At 39.1% G+C, this 16,384-nt stretch overlaps 2 protein-coding genes across 2 annotated transcripts in view; both read left to right on the top strand.

Moving 5' to 3' along the window:
• ehd4 (EH-domain containing 4) overlaps window positions 1–4,178 on the top strand; it is a 42,467-nt gene extending 38,289 nt beyond the window's left edge. Inside the window, exon 8 of the mRNA XM_085767316.1 lies at window positions 3,597–4,178. Coding sequence (XP_085623442.1) covers window positions 3,597–4,154 — 558 coding nt within the window. The 3' untranslated portion in view covers window positions 4,155–4,178. The remainder of the gene's footprint in view (window positions 1–3,596) is intronic.
• An 8,445-nt stretch (window positions 4,179–12,623) lies between these two features.
• The window catches only part of sptbn5 (spectrin, beta, non-erythrocytic 5), a 95,271-nt gene continuing 91,510 nt past the window's right edge, over window positions 12,624–16,384 (top strand). The window contains exons 1-2 of the mRNA XM_085767980.1: window positions 12,624–12,705; window positions 16,138–16,252. Coding sequence (XP_085624106.1) covers window positions 16,139–16,252 — 114 coding nt within the window. The 5' untranslated portion in view covers window positions 12,624–12,705; window position 16,138. The remainder of the gene's footprint in view (window positions 12,706–16,137; window positions 16,253–16,384) is intronic.

Genomic DNA, 16,384 nt, shown 5'->3' with positions numbered 1-16,384 from the left:
CAGTGCAAACAGGAAGTGCTGACAGAGAGTTCAGTTTCCTTTTCAACGGGCACACAATTACAAAACACAGACAAAACGCACACATGGCGTAACGCCGTCTTGTCGCTTGCTGATGCGGCTTGGGGAGCGCTCGGTTCGAGGCGGTGGGTGTCCCTGCCGGTGTTGGAGGAGGTGTTGTCACGTTAAAGGGATAGTTCACCCAAAATTGAAATTTCCCTCATGATCTCCTCCCCCTCATGTGGACTAAGGGCTGGGAGAAGTTTCAGAGTCCTCCGTGGCTTCTCTGAGTTACAGGGGGTCTCGGCGTAGCAGTGCATGTCCATATGACGGTTGCAAATGGATACCAACTGTCTTCGTAACAAAAAGACACACCAAAAAACATCCAAATACCTCCATGCTGCTCGTATGTAATGTCCCTCTTGTATTGAAGCCCCGAAATGCAAAATTGTCCAGAAAAAAATTAAATAAGTCTATTTTTTAAGCTTGTTTTGTAGCGGAAGCTTCTTGAAGCTCCTCTTCCCGGTCCGTCAAATTTGGACGAACTGGGAAGAGGAGCTTTGAGGAGCTTTGAGAGGACTCTGAAACTTCTCCCAGCCCTTAGTCCACATGAGGGGGAGTAGTAGATAATGAATATGAAATTTCAATTTTGGGTGAACTAGAGTTAGAGAGGTTTGTTGTTGTTCAGGATGATGACATCACGTGTCGATGAACACAGAGTCACAGGACAGAATGTGATGTGAAGAGGAGCTGAGGTTTACTGATGTCAGCGAGACACTCGAACGCAGCGTCGGGGTGAAAACACACGGTGCAGCTGTGAACTCCTCCGGCCTGTAGAGAGATGCTGCACTGCAGGTGTGTGTGTGTCTCTCTGTGTGCGTGTGTGTGTGTTATTATATCACCGGGGAACTGAAAAATCCCAAACATTCTGCTCGCCAACAATTCAATAAAAATACAAGTGTCGCTGGGGAACACACACACACACACACACACACACACACTCCTGCAGAGTCACACACTGTGTCCACCTGCAGCTCGGTCAACGCTCTGTGCAGCTGCAGCCAGTTGACTCTCTGTCGCCCCCTGTCAGGCCGCAGCAGGAACTGCAGCCTCATGGTTTTGTTGTTTTGTAAAGTGGCTTTAATATCAAACACATGTTCAACTTCACGCTGATCCACGTTGAACTGAACTTTCTGCAGCTGCAGCGGCACGTAATGCCCTTTAAATCTGCAGGAAGTGGTGGGCTTTTATTGTGAAATGACTGAGAGGCCATTAAATGCCACTCAATAGTGAAAATGTATAAAAAGGAATATACAGTAATAATAATAACTTAATTTGCATAGCACCTTTAAAAACACAAGTTCACAAAGTGTCATAAAACCATAAGAGATGGACTGTCCAAGCAACACCGGCCATACGACAACAAGTTGTGACCAGGAAGACTACAATTAAAATGCAGTTAATTAGATAAAAAAAGATATAAAAGGGAGTAGGGGAGACCGGGGTTGGTTGGCAGTTGGCACACTTTTCACTCTTTGCCATAGCACTCTGGCATCATTTATGTGAAAATACTCAAACCAGCATCAAATGAAAGGTTAAAGTGTCAGCTTTAACTAAACACATTTCCATGTCCACAGTTATATTCTAAAATCAATTTATTTATGAATAAAATCATACTGCGCACTTGTGCCAACCAGCCCCGACACGGGGTTGGTTGGCACACTTCATGGGGTTGGTTGGCACAATGTAAAAATGAATGGATGAAGCAACCAATATAATAACAAATTGGAAATTTAATTCCAATATATTCAAATTTAAGGAGATAGCATAGTGCATGCATATATTTGCATGTATAACACTAAAACAGGGCATTTAAGGCCACGAACAAGATAACACGTACACAGAACATCAAACAGTAAATGATTTGAGCTTCTTTTTTTTTTTTAAGAGAAAATATTCAATGAACATATAATTTATTCTTAAATATAGCATATCACCTCTTTGTATTTTTATGTCTTTCCATCTCACTGTGTTTTAGATTTGCTGTGTGGGGTGGAAGCAGATTATTTACATTAAGGCCTATATAAAATCACTGGAATTACAGTATTGGCATATACAGGCTTTGTGGCCCATTTCACTGCATAAATCATGAGCCCATTTCTTGCACTCAGTGCACTGAATTGTATGAAATTATGTTTAATCACATTTAATATATGTATACTGCATTTTGGGGTTGGTTTGTGTGTGCCAACCAACCCCGACATGAGTGTGCCAACCAACCCCGACCAAAACAAACCCACTTTTGTGAATATATGATGTTGCCCAGTTAACATCACTCATCAAAGACTTTCAAGTTTCATATCAAATTGAAGCTGACTCCTATCTCTACAAACTGGAAGTAACACATTTCCAATATCTTTATCCAAAGCAATTTTATAACACTTTAAGTGCGGGGGACAATTTTTTACTTTTGGTACTAAAAAACAGATTTTTTGCCCTCAGCAAAAAAGGGAGTAATTTTCAGATGTTTTAACAAACTAGATAAGTGCAGCTCAAAAAGATGGTCATTTTGATGTCACATTTGTGAGTCTGTGACCAACAGGAGGCCAGAAAACAGGGGTGTGCCAACCAACCCCTGTAGCCAACCAACCCCGGTCTCCCCTATACCTGATAAAAGGAGATAAGATGAGATAAAAGAGTTAAAACAGACTATAATAAGTATTAGATATGCTGTTAATTGGACAAACACTACTATTACTACTGTTTACAATTAAAATGATGATAACAATGTCATTATAAAAATATAAAATTTTCCTTGTTGATTATAAGATTTCTGCTACTTCCTGTTCCACTGAACCATAAACAGCTCCAAAGGTTGAACTGAAGTGAAGAATTAAAGGGTCGGCACTTATAAGCTGAATAGTTTTAGCCTGCACCTTTTAGATCTATGTAACATTATGAATTAAGTTTGAATTATTGATTGTTGATTGATGCCTGATTCTAACAATTTGTGCAGATGGAGGCAAAAATATAAAAATATGTGATTTGAAAGTATGATTAATATAAAGGAGAGAATATACACTGCAAAAGCTGAAGAATATTTGTCTTATTTCTAGTCAAAATGTCATTTCTAGTCAAAACAAATCTCATTCTACTTAAAATAAGACTCATCACATTAAAAGTAGCTTGTTTTTAGACACTTTTTTTTACTTCTTTCAAGCAGATTTTCAATTGAAATAAGTAGAAAAATCTGAAAGTGGAGCAAGTTTTTCTTCCTTATTACAAGCACTGGCAGATTTTTCGACTTATTGCAAGTGAAAGTTAGTTTGAAACAAGTGAAAATGAATTAAAAACAAGTTAATTTTTAGGTGATGAGTCTCATTTTAAGTGGAAAGAGATTAGTTTCGACTAGAAATTAGACATTTTGACTAGAAATTAGACAAATATTCTTGGAAAGTTTGAGTTTTTGCAGTGTAAAGACTTTGTACATTATAATAAATCTGTCATTTGTCAATAAATCGGTTGATATTGACGTTGTCGTAGCGATATAAAGACATAACCGTTCTGATTGGTGTGTGTGTGTGTGTCTCCCCCTGCAGGACATGCTGCAGCACTACGACTTCAGCAAGTTCCCGTCCCTGAAGATGAAGCTGATCGAGTCGGTGGACAAGATGCTGGCCACCAAGATCGCCGTGCTCATGTCGATGATCCGCGAGGAGGAGTCGAAGGCGCCGCCGGCCATGGTGTCGGGCGGCGCCTTCGAGGGCTCGCAGGACGGGCCGTTCGGCCAGGGCTACGGCGAGGGCATCAGCGCCGGCGCCGACGCCGAGGACTGGATCGTGAGCCGCGACAAGCACCGCTACGACGAGATCTTCTACACGCTGATGCCCGTCAACGGAAAGATCACCGGCGTCAACGCCAAGAAGGAGATGATGAACTCGCGGCTGCCCAACACCGTGCTGGGGAAGATCTGGAAGCTGGCCGACTGCGACCGCGACGGCATGCTGGACGACGAGGAGTTCGCGCTCGCGCAGCACCTCATCAAGGTGAAGCTGGAGGGCTACGAGCTGCCCAACGAGCTGCCCCACCACCTGGTGCCGCCCGCGCACCGCAAGAACGCCACCGCCGACGCTCTGTACAACCACAGCGAGGACTAACGGACTAACGGACGGACCGGCCGCCAAAATAAGAGACTGACTGAGCTGAGCTGAGCTGAGAGGAGGTTGTTGCCGTTAGAAACCGCCACCCACAGACTGACTGACGAGGGAAAACCAACCAATCAGCACACACTACGGAGGCTCATTATGGGATTTCTTGGTTTCCCTCATCAAATACACAATCCAACAACTCCACAATAACGCTCTGGTGGACAAGTTGTGAGCTGCACATTCACCACACTATGAGATAATAACACAACGTTACCACACAGAGTTGTTTTAGAGGGAAATACAGAGACTGCTCACTGCAAAAACTCAAAATCTTACCAAGAATATTTGGCCTATTTCTAGGCATAATGTCATTTCTTGTCAAAACAAATCTCATTATACCTAGAGTAAGACTCATTACATTTAAAAAGCAGCTTGTTTTTAGACACTTTTTACTTCTTTCAAGCAGATTTTCACTTGAAATAAGTAGAAAAATCTGATAGTGGAGCAAGTTTTTCTTTCTTATTACAAGCACAAAAAAACCTGCTTTCACTGGCAGATTTTTCTACTTATTTCAAGTGAAAATTTGTTAGAAACAAGTGAAAATGATCTAAAAACAAGTTAATTTTTAGGTGATGAGTCTTATTTTAAGTGGAAAGAAATTAGTTTTGACTAGAAATGAGACATTTTCACAAGAAATAAGACAAATATTCTTGGAAAGATTTTGAGTTTTTGCAGTGTAATAACAGAACGTTACCAGACACAGTTGTTTTAGAGGTAAATTCATGCAAAACCACTGATGCACGTTGCCTTCAGGGACAGTTTTTCATCATCAGTCTCTGTATTTCCCTCTAAAACAACTCTGTGTGGTAACGTTGTGTTATTATCTCATAGCGTGGTGAATGTGCAGGTCACAACTTGTCCACCAGAGCGTTGTGGAGTTGTTGGATTGTGTATTTGATGAGTTTGATGATGAGGGAAACCAAGAAATCCCATAATGAGCCTCCGTAGCGTAGCTCTGAGCAGCTCACGGCTCTGCTCCGCCGTTCTAAAAATACCGTTAGAAACCGCCACAGACTGACGAGGGAACCAATCAGCACACAGGACGACAGGTTTAAAGTTTTTAGGTGTCTTATACTGAGGAATTCGTCGCCAAGGTTCATGATCTCCAACATCGACGCTATTTACGTGTTTTTTTTTTAAATAACCGGCCAGCAAAGTAAAGTAACTAACTAAAGAGACTGAGTCCAAATATCCTGCTTTTATTTTGGTAAGAGATTCTATATTAAAGTGTAATTACAGTAATTCAGCTGATTTTAAAGCACCAAAGATGAAAAAAACAAAAAAAATGTGACAAACTTCCTGCGAAACGTGTTTTTACTAATGCTGGTTTAGTTTAGTGCTTTTATTGTGAAAGAGGACAGTGCTCTTAACAGCACATCCTGGTATTTAACCCTTTCCTGCCTTCATATGTGTATATATATATATAATATCTAAATGCCTTAACACGGGGAGGAGAATGACATCAGCTAGTCGTCTGTAGCATGGGAACAACTGAACCTTCAGAATAAAAGCAGCAGTAGGTCAGGTGATGTTAAACCCACAGAGCGAAAGCACAGATTAATCCTCTGACTGCAACACGATACTGTACCAGCCCTGTTTGATGATCAATTATTGATTATTATTATTATTATTAATTAAAGCCACAGGATGTTGATATCAGCCCTGAAATCACAGCAGAATGTTGATGTCATGCTTTTATTCTGAAGGCCAAATAGATTTCCCACTGTTTTTATCTGTTTCTTCACATGGCGTTTCTTCTTTTCTTCTCCTCCTTTGCCAACATGGCTCCTAATCAGCTGATTGGGCAGCATTTGGCTCCGCCCCCTGATTAAATATTGATGGATCCATCAGCAGTCGGCTGCAGACGTAAACACACAGATCAGCTTTCAGCCGAAACACACACACACTCAGATCAACTCAGAGACATAAAATTAAAATTACATTTAATCAAAGGAAACTTCAGCCAGAAGACAGAAAATGAAATATCACATAATTTTTGCAAATATTATGAAAATATTCTTAGGATTCAAGATTCAGTTTCACTTCCTGCAGCTGCACTGAATCATTTGGGCTGCTGAATTTCAAAATAAAAGCCTCCATAATTAGCTCCTGCAGATAAAATTGTAAAAAAAAAAAATGCGACGTACAGTAGGTGAGTTTATTTTTATTTATACTGTAGATTAGAACATTTTCACAAACACCAAAGAGCTGATGGACACAGTCAGAGAAGGAGAGGGCTGAAAATGAAATATTTTATATTTTAGGATTAGCCTATATAAATAATATTTTACAACAGTAGAAAAACACTTGATGATGTCACAGGCCTCAGGTTGGGAAGGAGGAACACAAACACTCACCTTCACTTTAAAACTCCTCACACACTGCAAAAACTCAAAATCTTTCCAAGAATATTTGTGTTATTACTTGTCAAAATGTCTCATTTCTGATCAAAACTAATCTCTTTCCACTTAAAATAAGACTCATCACCTAAAAATCAACTTGTTTTCAGATAATTTTCATTTGTTTCAAACCAATTTTCAATTGAAATAAGTAGAAAAATCTGCCAGTGAAAGCAAGTTTTTGTAATAAGGAAGAAAAACTTGCTCCACTATCAGATTATTTCAAGTGAAAATCTGCTTGAAAGAAGTAAAAAGTGTCTAAAAACAAGCTGCTTTTTAATGTGATGAGTCTTATTTTTTAGTAAAATGAGATTTGTTTTGACTAGAAATGACATTTTGACTAGAAATAAGACAAATATTCTTGGTAAGATTTAGAGTTTTTGCAGTGCAGGAAGCTGTTACTGGGGGGTCAAAGGTCAAAGCCCGTCCTGTTTGAACAGCAGACGGCCGTCGGTCGTTAAAACGTCGTCAGAGCGTGTCGCTGTCGACAGTTTGTGTTCGCCGGCCTCGGTTTCCTCACATTGTAAACACGACGTGGCAGAGCAGAGCAGAGCGTTGACCTCTGACCTCTCCTCTTCCTCTGAGACGAGTCGACTCCTTCAAACAGGAAGTGAAACAAAACAAAAAAATATGTTTAATTAACGCTCCAGATTTTATCCTTTATTCTGTGTTTTATTGGACGTGTCTGTCGATCCAGTTGAAGGTTTTTCTACAAGAAGTTTTCCATCTCTCCTCTCTCTCTCTCAGCTTCTCTCTGGAGCTCTAGTAACAACAGGTCGGTGTCGGCCAATCAGAAGAGAGGAGGAGGAGGAGGCTCTGAACCCCTCCTCTGATTGGCTGACTGTTTTCTAAAGTGATAACAATAAAAAAAAAAACAGAGCAGATTTCAGAATAAAACACTCAGAGAAACTAAAAATCCTGCAAATTGTTGTTGTTGTTGGATGGATGTTTGGGTCCAGGTGGATGGTGAGGTGGGCGGGGCTTAGTTGTGACATCACAAAGTGACAGGAAGTCCTGACGGCTGGTTTTAAGGCTCAGTTTCTGAATCCAGGCTGTGTGCATTTCTCTGTGGACTGAGGCTTTGATACTTTCACAGTATTAATATAGAACCTAGAGCTGCTTTATAATCACACTACACATGGAGATTAATTGCACCTTTAAAAAAAAACCCCCAGAACTGATTATAGAGAGAATTCAACAGCACGAGTCAAGTTAAATAACAAGACAACAGCTTTTTTTCTTTCTTTCTTTTATATCAGAGCTTTAATAATGATCCGTTCCTCACTCTGCAGCTGTGTAAATATAAACCCACTCTGCTGTCGAGGGATCATTTCACTTTATTTCCCACCCGTCACATCACGAGTCCTGAGCCCAAACCGACCCCACACACACAAAAAGCAAAACCTTCAACAAAGCAGAATCAGATTTAAAGGGATAGTTCAACATTTTGGTAAATTGGCCCATTGCCATAATAATCCCTATAGTCATAGCAGTAGGTTCGTTACCTTTAATTGTCGGTGCAAGCTATTTTTAGAACGGCGGAGCAGAGCCGCGAGCTGCTCAGAGCTACGCTACGGAGGCTCATTATGGGATTTCTTGGTTTCCCTCATCATCAAACTCATCAAATACACAATCCAACAACTCCACAACGCTCTGGTGGACAAGTTGTGAGCTGCACATTCACCACGCTATGAGATAATAACACAACGTTACCACACAGAGTTGTTTTAGAGGGAAATTCATGCAAAACCACTGATGCGTGTTGCCTTCAGGGACAGTTTTTCATCAACAGTCTCTGCATTTCCCTCTAAAACAACTCTGTCTGGTAACGTTGTGTTATTATCTCATAGCGTGGTGAATGTGCAGCTCACAACTTGTCCACCAGAGCGTTGTGGAGTTGTTGGATTGTGTATTTGATGAGTTTGATGAGGGAAACCAAGAAATCCCATAACGAGCCTCCGTAGCGTAGCTCTGAGCAGCTCACGGCTCTGCTTCGCCGTTCTAAAAATAGCTTGCACAACTTGACAATTAAAGGTAACGAACCTACTGCTATGACTATAGGGATTATGGCAATGGGCCAATTTGACAAAATGTTGAACTATCCCTTTAATAAAGTTGATCTCCGTCTGAACTGCTCACAGATTAAAAACAGTTATTTTCAGATTGGTTTGTGTTTCTGCCGCTGTGCCTCTTCATTCTGCCTTATAGACGAAGCTTCGATGATGAAAACGCTCTGTCAGTGTTGTTTTTATATTATAGAAAAGCCTCTGTTCCTATGACGGGACTGTGTGTTTGGTTCTCGAGGATCCAGCAGCTTCATGTCGCCGGTGCCTTCACCACGCAAACACAACACAAACACAAACACAACACAAACACAAACACAATGTACAATACAATGTAAAAGAGTTGATTTCTTCTTCTCATAAGGGAACAGTCAGCAGCCGTTTATTATCCTCACGCTTCACTCAGACTCTCAATCCAAAACCTTCATTTACCTGAATGTAAAAGTCCTTGTTATTTTTCTGTATTCCTCGTTGTGTGTGGATGAGTGTGTGAGTGTGTGCATATGTGTGTGAGTGTGTGGATGTGTTTCCTGATGATGCAGCTCTTGCTTCTCGTCCTGTCAGCAGAGCTGGAGACTAATAAAGTTTATTCAACACACGTACTCGGGCTCCTGTGGTCAGTATTATGTTTTATTATAGAAACGCACCTCAACTGATGAGTCATGTCAAGAAACTGCAGAGTTCATAAAACACCTGAACGTTACAGTCATGTGAGTACGGAAGCCCTGAGTGGACATACAGCATAATGTTCACTTTGAGTTTTTATTACAGACAAGTTTTATTTTGTTATCTCATGAAACGGAGGAATTATAATGTATTATTGAAGCAGCTGCTCCAGGTTGAATTGATTAAAATAACTAAACTTATTGTTAATCTCTAATAACAGAACAAATAATAATCATATAGTTATTGATTGTGTTTTATATGATACATCTATAAATATGTAAAGATAGTTGAATAATGGTTGTTAGTCTGAACTAATGGACTGTGTGACAGAGAGAAACAACATTATATATATATATATATATATATATATATATATATATATATATATATATATATATATATATATATATATATATATATATATATTGTATAGGCTACTGTGGCATTAAAGAGGAACTATGCAGGATTTGTAGCTTAACTATGCCACATTTTGACTGTAATTAAACAACTTTGGAGTGATTGTGTTGGTTAAATCAATGCCTAGTAACTAGTTCCAGGGAGAATGGAGCGTCTCTTGGCTGAAAACCAACCTTGTAAGATCAGAGCCTCCGACCCGGTGTCCCAGCTCTCGTCTCCATGGCGACACCGCAACACAAATATTTGTTCTGAGACTCAAGAACATTACTTTTTTTAAGTCAATGTATACGTTCAAATTAGGGCCAATGGCGTGAATTTGTGGAAATATTGTAGAGAAACTTCTGGAAAAAATAATTTTCTAGAAAAAAAAGTGGTAAGATTTCAAAAAAAAAATATACAGGCTATAGGCTATAATAAGATAATAAAATAATAAAATATTTTCTAGGAAAAGTGGTAAAAAAAAAATTCTCAAAAACAATTCTACAAAAAATCAGTAACATTTTTCATTTTAAAAAAATTCTAAAATTTCAAAAAAGAAAAAACAAAGTTTAAAGAAAAATCTAGAAAAAGTGGTAACATTTCTAAAAAGTAAAAAAATTAAATAAAAAAGTGGTAAAAATTTCAAAAAAAAAAAAAAAAAAAAAGAAAAGTAAAAAAATAATTTAAAAAAATATATAATAAAAGAGTGGTAAAATTAAAAAAAAAAAAACCCCGTAATCTCTTGTTGATGACAGATAAGACTACACAGATATACACATGGTAACATGGTAGATGATAAATAACCTTATCCACCGCTCCATGGATTCATTTCTCACCGGCTTCGTTGTTGGAAACAGATGATGCACATGGAGGAGAGGAGGGTTAGAGACACAGAGGAGGAGACACCAGACCGGAGAGGAGGGTTTAAATATGTATAATATGTAGGCTATATATAATGGAAGTTTATTTTGAAAAGAAATAACTGTGAAAGGTTTTTTTTTACTTGTATGTTAAAGGGCAAATCCACACAAACGACTCCCAGTGAAAGCAGCCTCCTCCTCCTCAGTGTTTCCAGTGTCTGTTACATAACCTCCTGTCTCTGTGTGGAGCTGCCGTCAGGTTGTGTTGGAGATGAAGGATGGACGAGACACACACACACACACACACACACACACACACACACACACACACACACACGCACACACACACACACACACACACACGCACACACACACACAGATACACATACACTTAACTCTGTTTTTACTGTATTCTGAACAGTTTCCTCCCTCCTGCTGTTTCCTCCACTCACTGAATAATAAATCATTTAATTCATCAGCAGGGAGTGTTTACTTTATGAGACTGTGTGTGTGTGTGTGTGTGTGTGTGTGTGTGTGTGTGTGTGTGTAGGCTATGTGTGTGTGTGTGTGTGTGTGTGTGTGTTTAACCTCTTGAACGTGAAGCTCTGCAGTCTTAAAGGACGTCAGAGTGACAGGAAACTACAACCATTCATTACAAACTGACTCAAGTTATTTAAACACTATAGCTTTTTTAGTGCATTTAAAGGGATAGTTCAACATTTTTGGTAAATTGGCCCATTGCCATAATCCCTATAGTCTTAGCAGTAGGTTCGTTACCTTTAATTGTCGGTGCAAGCTGTTTTTAGAACGGCGGAGCAGAGCCGTGAGCTGCTCAGAGCTACGCTACGGAGGCTCATTATGGGATTTCTTGGTTTCCCTCATCAAACTCATCAAATACACAATCCAACAACTCCACAACGCTCTGGTGGACAAGTTGTGAGCTGCACATTCACCACGCTATGAGATAATACTGTAACACAACGTTACCACACAGAATTTTTAACCCCTTCCTGGCCAGTTGTTTTTGCTGCAAAAACACATGATTTCTATGGGGCTCTATGGGCTTTAGGGCTGGTGACAGTATTTCCTCATTTGCAGAGTGATAAAAAGAGATATGCAAAATCCTCCTCTGTAAAAACTTCTGACTCTAATATGTCAACAAAATAAAACAAGAATTTTGAAAGTAGCTTTATCCATTGTTCAGATTTCTGTTCTGGAAATGAGTGCATATTTCATTAGATATTGCCTCATTTACATATTTAAACATAAAATTTGACAAAACTTGTAATACAAAAAATATTTGTCTTAATGTCAGTGATAAACTTGGGAAGTTTCATGGTGATATCTGTGAGTTTAATTTTTTTTACCTTTTCTATAAGTGGGTACTTTTTACCCATAGGCGGAGGTGGACATTTTTGTCCAGCGAAGGGTCATGGATGTTGTTAAAATGCATTACGAGTCCAAAAAGTGGACTTTCATTGTGAAACTCGGGGCATCCAGAGTTTACCCAAAGATACACCTCCTTGCCAAAAATCAGGCCCCAGTTTGTGGAGTTTAAACGAGTCACTCAGCCCAAAACGTGTTTTGTTCTGAACCTGAAATTAAAAACCAGCCAACAACACAATCAACATTTAGTGAAAGAGAAGCGATGAGCTGGCTCCAACTACTCTCTGCGTCGTGTTTCACCTGAACGTCTGAGACTGTAAAACTGTTTGACTGCTGCTGAACCGAAGCTGCATTTTCCTGCAGCAAGTGAACTCAACTTTTTTTTCACTAATTAGACAGTGACGGTGGAAGACAGTGTGTGTGTGTGTGTGTGTGGGCACTTTGACCTATTCAGGTTTCTGCTGCTGTCAGGTGAGCGGACCTGCTCATGCTGTAAATCCAATGGCTTCAAAGTTCACACACACACACACACACACACACACACACACACACACACACACACACACACACACACACACACGCACACACTGCACATCACATGAAAACACATTTTATGGTGACAGTCGGAGCAGGTTTCTGTCAGTGTGTTGGATCACAGCGACTCTTTGTTTCTTCCAACTCGTCTTCGGATCTCTCACTCTGTCGGAAAAAATAAGGAGGAAACTGGAAGGTAAGAAACAACATACTGTATGTGTGTGTGTGTGTGTCTTCCTATCTGTGTGTGTGTGTTTGTTTCTTGTGTTATTATGTTCAAAATGTCTCGATGCCAAACAGTTGTCACAGATCACTGAGTGTTTTTCTGTCTGTGCAGGTGTGTATTTCTGCAGGATTCAGTCACGAATTAACAATTTATACACATAAACACACATATTTTACTGAATGTGCCTTTTTTACCATCTAACAGCTTCATTCTAGCTTTATTTAACTTACAAACAAAACATGACACTTTTTTAAATAGTTTAATACTTTTATCCTGACGATATTTGAGGAGCTACAAGAGTGCAGACTTCACCTTTTTTCTAAAATAAATGTAATAGTTAACATTATATTATAATTATAACATCTGTGTGTGTTTGTGGAGCTGAATTTGACTCTAATTTCTTTATAATGATCATTATTGTCATTATTATTTGTCTATTTTTTGGTTTTTGTCTCGTAAACAGGTAAAATTCATCTTAAATAAAAAAAAAAATGAGAAAAGAAAGTGATGAAATGAGCAGACGACACTTTGGCCTCTGTGTCAGAACGTTTTAATGTCGCTCCAAGAAATCAAAGATCAACACAGTTATGGGCCTTAAACACACACACACACACACACACACACACACACACACACACGGTGATGACACCTGGTTACGAGCTCTCAGGTATTTTTACAGCCGTCTTGTCGCTGACGTTCACTCTTCGCTGCTGCTCACTAAGACAAATAAACTCATCTTCAGTGTTTTAGTGTCGACTCAGTGAACATGAACTCACACCTGACTGACGCCTCCGTTTGCACACACACACACACACACACACACACACACACACACACACACACACATATCCAGGCTGCTAGTTAGCTCGGTGCCTAACCTAACCCAACCTGTTCACTTCCTGTTGGCTGCAGTTCACCTGAACTTTGGGTTTGATATAATTGTTTATATTGGTTTGATAATAAAAGATGATTGATTCACTCAGATTATTATCTACCTGCTATTACACACAACGTCGCTCTGTCGCCTTTAACACACTTTTATCAGCTGCATTAAAATTAGTGAGATGCTTTCTTTCATATTTATATTTCATCCTATATTCAGTAATATAATGCAGTGGTTCCCAAACTATTTTACATCAAGGAAACCTAAATTGAATGGACAAAATTTTGCAGCAGACACCAGAAATACACAAATATTTGTTCTGAGACTAAAGAACATTACTTTTTTTTAAGTTAATGTATGTTCAAATTAGGGTCAATGGTGTGGAAAAAAAAGTGGTAAGATTTCTAAACAAAAAAAAAGTTAAACATTTTCTAGAAAAAAGTGGTACAATTAAAAAAAAATTCTAGAAATAAGTGGAAAAAATTCTCAAAAAAGTTTTTAAAAAAATTCTAGAAACGGTGGTAAAATTTAATAATAATAATAATAATAATAATAATAATTTCTCAAAAAAAAAAGGTTAAAAATTCTAGAAAAAAGTGGTAAAATTTCAAGAAAATGTTGGGGACCCCAATTTAAGAACCATTGATGTAATGTAAATGTGATTTTTAACCCCCAACTCTTTCTTTTATGGATTTTAAACATCAAGTTTTTGTGTCTGTATTATTTTTATTTTATTCATTTAAGGACAATGTGTAGCTTGTGTAGCATTGATCCTTTTCAAGAAAAGAAAAGATGGGCACACCAGATTTAGCAGTTGTCCAAACATAAAACATAAAGCACAACCAAAACAATAAAACAATGCAAACAAAACATCTAATGCACACCCAACTTTAAGCCACAGGAGTTCTTATAGTCCAGGCAAAATAGCGTTTTCCAACAGACTAATTGTAACAGAATGTTTTTCACCATACATCATTTCTATGAGGTGTCCAGAACAACATACTAAAAGTCCTAAGAAATCCTAGTTGGGGAAATATGTTTAATTCTCATCAATCCAAGATTGATTTACTGTATAAAGTCTATGGTGTCAATAAGGCCAGACAATATACACCCCAATTGGGATATTTTTTTTCCTTTACTCCTATCACAACGAAACTTTACACAATGAAAGTATCCATGAAAAGTAACATTTTTTGTATTACAAGTTTCTTCCTTCAGCTTTATGGCTTCTTGACTATAAGTCAATTAGTGTTGAGCTCATTTGCATAGAGAAACTTGAAATACAGAAATGTTACTTTTCATGTACTTTCATCGTGTGAAGTGTGATTGTGGTAGGAGTAAAGGAGAAAAAAAAGCCTATTCAGGTGTATTTTGGGCATATTCCATTAGTGTATTGCTCATTTGCATATTCAAAAGGAGTAAAGGAAAATAAAATATCCCCATTGGAGTGTATTGTTGTCTGGTCTTATTGACACCATAGACTTTATACAGTAAATCAATCTTGGATTGATGAGAATTAAGCATATTTCCCCAACTAGGATTTCTTAGGACTTTTAGTATGTTGTTCTGGACACCTCATAGAAATGATGTATGGTGAAAAACCTTCTGTTACAATTAGGCCTATTTTTGGGTCCAAAATGAGCTATAATTGCCTGGACTTTTAGTATGAGGCAGATGAACTGGTGCAAAGGAGCCAGACACACCAGAGATCTGAAGGGATATTTCAACATTTTGGCAAATTGGCCCATTGCCATAATCCCTATAGTCATAGCAGTAGGTTCGTTACCTTTATTTGTCGGTGCAAGCTATTTTTAGAACGGTGGAGCAGAGCCGTGAGCTGCTCAGAGCTACGCTACGGAGGCTCATTATGGGATTTCTTGGTTTCCCTCATCAAACTCATCAAATACAAAATCGCCAAACTCCAAAACGCTTTTGTGGACAAGTTGTGACCTGCACATTCACCACGCTATGAGATAATAATGGAACGTTACGAAACGGAGCCATTTTCGAGGTAAATACAGGGAAATACAGAGACTGCTTGCTGAAAAACTGTCCCTGAAGGCAACGTGCATCAGTGGTTTTGCATGAATTTCCCTCTAAAACAACTCTGTGTGGTAACGTTGTGTTATTATCTCATAGCGTGGTGAATGTGCAGCTCACAACTTGTCCACCAGAGCGTTGTGGAGTTGTTGGATTGTGTATTTGATGAGTTTGATGATGAGGGAAACCAAGAAATCCCATAATGAGCCTCCGTAGCGTAGCTCTGAGCAGCTCACGGCTCTGCTCCGCCGTTCTAAAAACAGCTTGCACCGACAAATAAAGGTAACGAACCTACTGCTATGACTATAGGGATTATGGCAATGGGCCAGTTTGCCAAAATGTTGAAATATCCCTTTAAAGGTTGATATGTGAGTTTGAACACTTGTAAATGTAAAACTGTATTTTGTTGTTCTTGTTTTTGTGTTTTTGTATGGTTTTTTTTAAACGCGGTGTGTTTCGTTTGTGGTGTGTGCGGTCAGGATGGACCCAGACGAGGACGGGGCGGGCCGGGTCAGGGAGCTGCAGGAGCAGAGGATGGCGGTCCAGAAGAAAACCTTCACCAAGTGGATGAACAGCGTCTTCTCCAAGAACGGGGTGAGACACACACACACACACACACACACACACACACACACACAAACATACACAACATTGAAACCATCATCGGGAGTCGTCATGGAAACAGATGGATGGGACAAAGCCTGGGTGTGAATGTGTGAACGTAAC

The sequence above is a fragment of the Trachurus japonicus genome, chromosome 22 (assembly GCF_045865225.1).
Source record: "Trachurus japonicus isolate A0001 chromosome 22, Traja_1.0".
Taxonomy (NCBI): domain Eukaryota; kingdom Metazoa; phylum Chordata; class Actinopteri; order Carangiformes; family Carangidae; genus Trachurus; species Trachurus japonicus.
The sequence above is the reverse complement of the archived record's forward strand: the minus strand, read 5'-3'. Positions and strand labels throughout refer to the sequence as shown.